The sequence below is a fragment of the Solanum dulcamara genome, chromosome 9 (assembly GCF_947179165.1).
Source record: "Solanum dulcamara chromosome 9, daSolDulc1.2, whole genome shotgun sequence".
Taxonomy (NCBI): domain Eukaryota; kingdom Viridiplantae; phylum Streptophyta; class Magnoliopsida; order Solanales; family Solanaceae; genus Solanum; species Solanum dulcamara.
Window position 1 is genome coordinate 70223752 of NC_077245.1, and position 10090 is coordinate 70233841.

At 28.0% G+C, this 10090-nt stretch overlaps 1 protein-coding gene across 1 annotated transcript; it reads left to right on the forward strand.

The window, feature by feature from the left end:
• The first annotated feature begins 8329 nt into the window (after nt 1–8329).
• LOC129902797 (peroxidase 15-like) lies at nt 8330–9856 on the forward strand. The gene is made up of 4 exons (XM_055978203.1): nt 8330–8621; nt 8721–8918; nt 9061–9226; nt 9316–9856. The coding sequence occupies exons 1-4, from the start codon at nt 8409–8411 to the stop codon at nt 9720–9722; spliced, it is 984 nt and encodes a 327-aa protein (XP_055834178.1). The 5' UTR covers nt 8330–8408; the 3' UTR covers nt 9723–9856.
• The last annotated feature ends 234 nt before the right edge of the window (nt 9857–10090 follow it).

The window sequence follows — 10090 nt, forward strand, 5'->3', positions numbered from 1 at the left end:
GTCCAAACGCTTATTTAATCTGGTTTAGATTCTTCAAATTAGTTTAAAACATAAATATTTGGCTTAAGTTTGATAATTCATGTATTAACTACACATGCATGTTCTAATTTAGTCGAATATTTGACTCCATAGAATTACTTATGCTAGCTAAATAATCTCTTTTAATTTGCTTTGATCATAAATATTTAATTATATCCAAAAATTAATGCTAAATCATGAAACTAGGTAAGTTAACGGTAAACTTCATAGCATTGACTTTATTTTACTGAGTTGACTTCAGAAATTAAGACACGTTAAACTAGGGAAGTCAACTAACATGCCAGGTAATATGCAAGACTTGAAGAGTTTGAACTCGTCAAACTAAGCTGCATGCAGAATAATGGACTGTACTAATAAGTGAATGTATCAAATATATATTAATTTTATTATTAAATATATAATATAAAATTTTAATTATGAACCCCATTGTTAACATATACTCTATCCGTCCATTTTATTCATTTCTTAAGGAACAATGAATAGAATCACTTTCTTCCAACTGAATTTCTCACTGAAAAATGTTCAATGGTTATTTTCATAAATATTTTAATTGAATTGGTGAGGAAAAAAAATAGTATTATTTTCATATAAAAGAATTAGGAAGTTTTCCACCTTGCATTTTTCTACTGATTTGGTTTGGTGGAAAATGAGTGAAAAAATTCATGTTTTATAGCATAAATTTTTCACTGGTTCACGATGGAATTTTTTTTTGTTTCTAGTAGTGAAACGACTATAATTAATAATAAGGGTAAAATTAAAAAAAATTCTTGTTTTTTTTAAAGGAAACATCTATTTTAATATATATAATGAACAAATAAAATATATAAACAGAAAATCATTATAAAAATTCATAATGTTCAAACCTTAAATTCGCCAAATATATCGATATTTCTCTCCAATTGGACTTGTCCACTATACATGTTCCAATCATTTCTACGAACATACCATGCAATTTGCGCAGAAAATGATAAAACGACGATGGCTTTTGTGAGGTATGTAAGCCATCTCTATAATTATTATTGGGATGTTGCGGACAACGTGTGAAAGATTTGTAGACAAAATTGCTTGACACTCTTCATAGCTTTGCCACAACTTGTTATTAGAAATATACAATATCGTACAACAAGTGTATATTAGGATAATATTCACTTGATTTTATAAGATTTTAAAATAAATTTACTCCTACAATTAAGGTTTTGGACTAAGAGCCCGTTTGGATTGATTTGTAAGTTGCTGAAAACAATTTATAAACTGTTTTCAATTTTTTTGAGTGTTTGACTGACCAACTTAAAAGAAATAAGTCCAAAAAGATAATTGTGTATGTTTGGCTTAGCATATCTAAAATAGTTTATAAGTTGCTTTCAACTTATAAGCTGTTTTAGATAAGTGAAGCCAAATAGGCACTAGAAGAGTGTTTGGATTGACTTATTTTAAGTGATTTTGACTTTTACGCTCCTTTTTAGTTTTGAAAGTGTTTGAAAAATACAAAAAAGTGTTTTTAAGCACTTTTTTTTGGCTATAAAAGTGTTTTGTTAAAAAAAGAAGCCAGAAGCCAAAAATTGAGTATCCCCAACTTATGACTTTTAATTTTTAACTTATAAGTCACTTATAAAAAAGTCAATCCAATTTCCAAACACCCCCTAAATATACTTAAACCCGATTTTCTATGTAGAGGTTATTTTTGGAACCAAAATATACATGTAAGAAGGAGTTAGGAATGTACAAAGTCTCATCTCGGGTCATTTTGAATGTATAATGAACTACGAAAACTACCACCATGATATAACACCATAGTCACTTAGGCAAAGTCTTAGCTATTTAGAATATCATAATGGGTCATAAATTTTAAGAAAAAATTATCAAATTAAGCAAAATTATCAATTTATTATAAAAAAATAGCTATAATTTTAAAAAATTATCAAAAAGAGCAATATTTTGGTTGTATAGCAAATTATTTGTATCCTAATTTGATACCTCTCCTCCCTCTCTCTTGCCCTCTCCTTTCTCTCGCACTCTCTCTCTCTCTCTCTCCCCTCTCTCCCTTGCCTCTCCTACCTCTTTCTTGACCTCTATTTTTTGTATCAATTATATTTGTATTAATACAAAAACAATACGACATTCATCATCTTTGTCAAATGTATTTGTATCCAATCAAAGAGATGATGAATATAATTGTATTTCGAATACAATTGATACAAAATAAATACAGAATACAATGCAAAATAGATGTATCAATTGTATTCAATAAATATAGGTGAGAGTTTTGTATTTTATTTCAATTATATTCGAAAACTGTATTTTGTATTTTTTTTATATCAATTATATTGTATTCGTATGAATACAATATGCATTCATCCTCTCTGTCAAATGTATTTGTATCCGATTAAAGAGAGGATGAATACAATTTTATTCATTGTATTTCAAATACAATTGATATAAAATAAATACAGAATACAATGCAAAATAAATACAAAATATAATTTGTTATATTTTGAATACAAATAAATACATAATACAATGCAAAATAAATACAAAATACAATCCGCTCTTTTCCCTCTCTCGATCTCGCTCGCCTCTCTCTTCTCTCTCTCGATCTCGCTCGCCTCTCTCATCCCTCTCTCGATCTCACTCGTCTCTCTTCTCCCTCTCTCGATCTCGCTCGCCTCTCTTCCCGTAATATGTATTCATTTTGATACAAATCAGTTTGTTTTGTATTTTTTTTCTCCAAAATCAGTGAAAAAATACACTCTCTTCTCTTTCTCCCAGAACTCGCTCGCCTCTCTCCTCCCTCTTCCCCTAACATTTTGTTATTATCCATAATTAAGCAAACTATAGCTATAGAGTCCTATTTAATGCTAAAATGTTGTTGTTTTGATAAATGTCCCATTTTTTAACGAAAAAGGATAAAAATTACTCATACTATTCGAAATAGTATAAATATACTTTTATACCCTCTCATTATACTTTAGCACAAATTTATTCTTACTTTTGATGAAAGAAGACGTTACAAGCCTAAAATCAAACGAAAATGACACGCTTCTAATTTAATTTTTTTAAAAAATAAAATAAATAATCCATCCGTTTATATTAGTGAAAACAAGGGCCCAAACATGTATTCACAAAAATAAAAAAGATATGGACTTTTGCATAAGGTTAAGCGCAGAAGCAGATCGGGCCCAAACGTATTCACAAAAACAAGAAAAATTGGTGAAAATTTCATCGCGTGTCCTATTTTGGTCGCACCTTTTAAGTAACATTTATTTTATGTTTTTTTTTTGTATGAATACTCAATATTAGACAATTTTTAAGCGAAAGAATATTTTTTTGCTTCTACATTCAGATACATATAATTAAAATTTTAACATGTCTTTTTAGTTATGTATGTCAGCTGAGTGCAAACATACATGAAAAAATTGAAAGAGCGTTAAATGAATTAGTTAATTTTATTGTTATATTGAGAAATTGATGATTGAAGTTTGTTCCTAATGATACATGAAACTTATGTTTCAAATTTGAATTTATTTAAAGTAGATTTGGATGTTTAATTTTGAAAAATAATTTATTTTTATACTCAATAAAAACTTTCAGACTCACGTGTCTGAGATTTCAGGTCATTTTTAAATGTAGTTCAGTCATGTATGCATGAGTAAAGTGCAGATATGAAAAAAAAACAAAGGGGTATTAAATGAGTTTGTTAGATATGTGTGTTTTAACAAATTGATGATTGCATTTTGTTCTTTATCATATATAGTATTTATGTTTCAAATTTGAATTTATTTAGAGCATATTTGAGTGTTAAATTGTGTGTTGAATTTGTTGAAATTCGAAGCACAAATTAATAGTTTTTGTTCAAACGCACATGTCTAAAATTTCAACCCGTTTTTACACGTACATATGATAGTCATGTATGACTAAGGTGCAAACATGCATTAAAAATTCAGACATACATGACTGAAAGTTAAATCAATTTTACATGTACCTCAATAATAAATATTTGTTTTTTATCTTTATAAGTCATACTAAACATCAATTGAAAACATATGGTGTTTTCAGACGTGAATGCCTAAAGTTATCACGCTTTAGACCCAATTGTTTGACCTTTTGCACAAAGCTAATAAATTTGCAAGACAAATTATGAAGTTGATATTAGTTAAATGACGATATCAAAAACGGGTGTTTGTGCATTCTCCCAGAAAATTAATAGTAATTCATATAAATTTTAAACTCAACATAGCCGTACTTTATTTTGATAACTCCATTATAATGAGCTTCCACATAACGTATAATTATTTTTAGTAAGCCAGACTAATAGTTTGAGTAATTAGAATTTTATTTCTAACTGGTGTTTACAAGGGTAAGGATATATACAAATTTTATATCTCTCTATATTTATTTTAACATGGTATATCTCTCTCTCAATATCAACGCTAATTTTTTATTTAATTTACGAATAACATACATAGATTATATAGTAAAGGGCGGATTTACTAAGGTTCAAAGGGTGTCACGTGACATTGCTTCATCAAATTTTTTTGTTATATATATATGAAACGAAAAGGAATGTAATGAGGAAAAAAAAAAGGAAAATAGAAAAAAATGATTTTTATTAGTAAAATATACACATAAGATGTGTTAACAACAATATATATTGATATAGTTTGAGTATGTTTTATGCCTTTTCTCAAATAATTAAGGAATTTATTAACTGAGAATTCTGAAACTTTCTTTGTATGAGAAATAATGGCGTAGTCACGTATCGAAAATTAAAATATCCTTTGTCAAAAAATTATACTATATATATATAAAAGAATATACGAAGTAATTCGATATATATGTTAAATCTTAAACAAATTTTTTGATTTGGCAATGAAAAAGTCATAAACTTTTTGGTCGACATGAATCTTTTCTTTTAAGTACTATATTCAATATAATATGTTGTACAACGAGTGAAATCTGAAACAATAAATCTCTAGGCATATATTTGCTTGGTTGGCTTGGATAGTCAGTTGAATACGAAAACATTCCAATCAAGTGGAAGTGTACAAAAATAATGTTTAAATTTAGAGGAATGATTTATATCTTGAATTATTAATTATTATGATTTATAGTATTTTTTACGTAGTTTTCAAATATATAAATTTTATTTCAAAAAACTTAAAGATTTCACACCTAAATTTACGATCAAAATTAAATTGTTTGACTTTCAAAATTCGAAGGATACCACATAAATTGAGACATAAGAAGTGAAAAATCTACTCAAACACATAGTTTGTAGGATCATTGAATTTGTTTCACTAGTCTAACAGTGTAATCACATGGTTATGAAACATGAACTACATAAAAAATAGTCACAGTCTATAATCACGTACCTGTTACAAAAGTCTTCCTTTTTGGAGAATAAGTCTACACAAGAATCTTTAAATAGAACTTTTAGGAATTGGAGGGGAAGAAGGAAGAAAGCAAGAATCAAAAATATTTTTTTTTTCTTAAAACTGTCCTTTTATAAAAATAAAGAGATACAACTTTTCAAAAATAATCTGAATAATTATGTTTTTTCTCTTTTATTTATTATAAAAAAATATAACTTTTCAAAAATATTCTAAATATTTATGTTTGTTTCTTTATTTAAATGAATTCGAATTGACCGACGGGTGCTCCAAATTTAATTCCTTCAAGAAGTTATTAGATAGAACTCCTCTGGATATTATAAGGATTTGGTGAAAATGGTTGGAATAAAACTATTTTCTTTGACTATCGATAACCCTAATAATTACCTAATCAAAATAAATTGTTTAAAAGACATATTATATTAATTATGTCAAAAGTGAAGAAAAAAAACAGAAAAGTCAATGCATGTATAGCTAATGGAGCCAAAGAAAGCATTTGTCATTTTGTCAAATAACAATTATTTGCAAACATATTGGCTCATTTTTTTCAAGAAAGATATAGATCAAAATTATCTCAAAATTAATTATGAGATTTTTATCTAAAAAATTATAAAATATTTCTTATAAATTTTATTGTTTGATCTCAATCTAACATTCCTCCTCCTTTTATCACAGGTGAAAAAAACTTAGTTAATCCTGTATTAATTTATCTTAATTTTCTAAATTAATACTTTCTGATTTTCAATTTATATGATTTAGTTTGATTTGACAAGGAGTTTAAGAAATAAATGAAGAATTTTAAAATTGTGTTCTAAAAAAGAAGTCATAGATGTTTACGCGGCTGTAGATCATTTCATTAAGGGTAAAATATATATTTTAAAGTTAAATTGTTACTAAATGTAGAAATGTGTCATTTTTTGAGACTGACTAAAAAAAATGAATCATATAAATTGAGACAAAGTGAATAGATATTTTAGATCAATTATTTATAGTAATCATGATAAGTAAAATGAACAATATAAAACTTGTCCAAAAAGAGACCATATATATTTTTTGAAGCAGATGGATGTGCAAAAGTTTTAAAAACTTGAATGCAGGTTAAATTGCAATGTCCAAATAAAATACCTTAGTCTTTATTTGAAAATGTAATATTGAAATTGGAAAAGGGAATTTATGACTACTAAAATTGAATACAGTAACATATTGCTCACATTCTGATTTTTCCTTAAATTATGGGGAATCTTTGAAAATTTACTATAGAAAATGTTAAATCAACTTTAATGATTTTTATTAGGCTTTCGCAGTCAATCACAACTTGCCTCCATTATGGCCGAAGGTTCAGAAGAAATTTTGAATTTTGAGATTTAAATAATTTTTTATATATTTTTAAATATTTTAAATTATTAATTATTGTGATTTATAATATTTTTTATGTTGAAAATTTAAAGATCACATATCCAAAATTATAATAAAAATTAAAATATTTAATTTTCAAAATTCGAACGATGTCACATAAATTAAAATATAGAGATACATAAAAATCACCGGCTACTTGTTTCACAAGATTTTAATTAAATTAGAAATCTCCGAAATTTTTAATATTTTACTCAAATATTGAACAAGTCATATCATATGTGATATGACTATTTCTTTCCCCCATTTGCCTAGATCATTTTCCACAAAAGTCTGCTGTAGTAGACTAGTAACAGAAGTTTCCTAATAGGTGGAATATAATTTACTACAGTTACATAGAGTGTCCAAATATCATATTAAATCATAAATCTAATCGAAAAAGTATTATTAATTTATTGTTGTTAAATTATTGGAATAACAGTTATTTAATAGTTTTATAAAAAAAATATTGGATTATCAGTTTGATATTTATTTTTTAATATTAGATTATTGGATAAATCGTTAACTCATTAATGCTAAAATAATTTATTATTTTAATTTTTACTCATACATAAATATCAAAGTATTAAACAAAACATATTAATATAATCACTATATCAAACTATCAGTAGTCAATACAATTCACACTATGTATTTACCCTTTACACTTTAGTATTACTTGATGTTGACAACGTCAAAATCTAAAGAACTAAGAACGGCGGCGGCTACAATTTTTAACGACAACGGCAAGGGTTGGGTGATGGATAGGGCTGTGAATTGTGAGTATTCACAACAAGAATGTCTGATTTGCTAGTTTCGTTGTTTGTATGTATCGCGTCAAATTATTGGAGAAATCGTATATCTGTTTTGAAAGCATTTTCTTATTGGTTAAATCGAAAATCAAACCATTAAAGATCAAAAATTGATAAATTGATAAAAATTATCTTATTGGTTTGGTTATCGATTTTGCATATTTAAAAATTGAAAATCGATAAACCAAACTAAAAATACTTAAAACCGAACCAAATCGACCGATAAATACCCTACGGTTACACCCCTAAATTTGTTATTAAAAAAAAATACATCGTTGAAACAAATAGTTATGGGGATAAAGGTTTTTAAATAACTAAGTTCAAAGGTAATTACGACTGAGCATAGATTTTGAGGGAACTAATAATCTGAACCAAGTTTAGGGGTGTTTTAGCTATTCTGCCTTGCTAATAGGAAAGCTAAAGCAAGTTACATTTCTACCAATAGATCAAGAGACTAATTTATTACTGTCTTCCCAACAAATATTACATATATATTTAATAAATCTCTCAATATAAATACATAATTCGATTGAAAATTACTAGATTCTCAAAAATCCACACCCCACAGCCTAGATCCGCCCCCACACGCTTACAGACAAAGTTAATTATTTTGTTTGACTATGATGTTGGAAATTGTCAAGAATAAAAGAGGTAGGCAAGACACTTTTTTTCTGTATATATTGCCTAGATCTATACCTATTCATCACACACAAGTAAAAGAAATTGTCTTAGCTAGCTTCTTTTCTACCTAATTAAGAAGAAATATTAATTAAAAAAAATGTCTCCTTCAACTTTAGCATTTACATGCTTTATTTTGCTATCAACTTGTAGTTTCTATGAATCAAATGCCCAATTGAGTGCCAATTTTTACTCAAGTACATGTCCAAATGTTTCAAGTATTGTCCAAAATGTAATTCAACAAGCTTTACAGTCTGATGTGCGCATTGGAGCCAGCCTAATTCGTCTTCATTTCCATGATTGCTTTGTCAACGTAAATCAATTTCACTCTTTCTTGTTGCTTTTTTTTAACACATGATTTATACTTGTTAGCTCATCTCAAGTGACATTATTTTTATTTGTTGATTCACAGGGATGTGATGCTTCACTTTTGTTGGATAACAATGCTACAACAAATATTGTAAGTGAGAAAGATGCAGCTCCAAATACAAATTCCACAAGAGGTTTCGACGTTGTTGACAACATTAAAACTGCTGTTGAAAGTTCTTGCCCCGGTGTTGTCTCATGTGCAGACATTCTTGCTCTTGCTGCAGAATCCTCTGTTTCTCTGGTATAAAAAGAAGTTACCTTTCTATAATTAGAAAACAATTCAACTTTAAAATTCTCTTTTTACCCTTAATGAACTGATTTATAGACACTAGATCACACATTTCAAAAGTCTTTCTTTCTTTCTTAAACTTTGTAACGTGCAGTCGGGTGGTCCTTCGTGGAATGTTTTATTAGGTAGAAGAGACAGCAGAACAGCAAACCAAGCAGGGGCTAATACTTCAATTCCTTCTTCTACTGAAGGCTTAAGCAACATTACAGCAAAATTTACTGCTGTTGGCCTTAACGTTACTGATGTAGTTGCCTTATCTGGTAATCAATTAGTAATTAGTTTCGTTTTGATTGCATTTCCATTAGGGAAGTCGAACAATTTATTAATTAAATTTCGATTTTGTAATTAGGTGCACACACATTTGGACGTGCCCAATGTCGTATATTCAGTGCCCGGCTTTACAATTTCAATGGCACAGGAAATCCAGATCCAAGTTTAAATACAACTTACTTGGCTAACTTGAGGCAAATTTGTCCTCAAAATGGAAGTGCTACAGCCTTGGCTAATCTTGACCCAACGACGCCGGATAATTTTGATAATAATTATTATGTGAATTTGCAGAACAATCAAGGGCTTTTGCAATCAGATCAAGAGTTATTTTCATCAGCAACAACAGTATCAATTGTCAACACATTTAGTAGTAACCAAAATACATTCTTTCAGAGTTTTGTTCAGTCAATGATTAATATGGGAAATATTAGTCCGTTAACGGGCACAAACGGGGAGATTCGCACAGATTGTAAAAGAGTCAATTGAAGCAAAAAGTTTTGATGATTTAAAGAATTGTTTTTTTTTTTCCTTAATAAGGGAGATTAACAAATATGTTTAAATTTTGATTGGTGTACGACAAGAGTTGATTATGATTATGAAAAGCTTGACTATTATTGATATATGAACATGTTGTATAACTTCAACATCGTCTGTGATAACTTTCTTATGATCTACACAAATCTAAAGATGACAACGGAGAAATCTGATATATCATTAAGAAGAATGAAGAAAAATAGAGGATCTACATTCCATAGAAGCTTACAATATGAATGAGTTCTGCACACTATACATGTGTCGCTTTATAGATAAACCAGGATCACTGACTCTAACAGAATTTTGTAACAAACTCACGT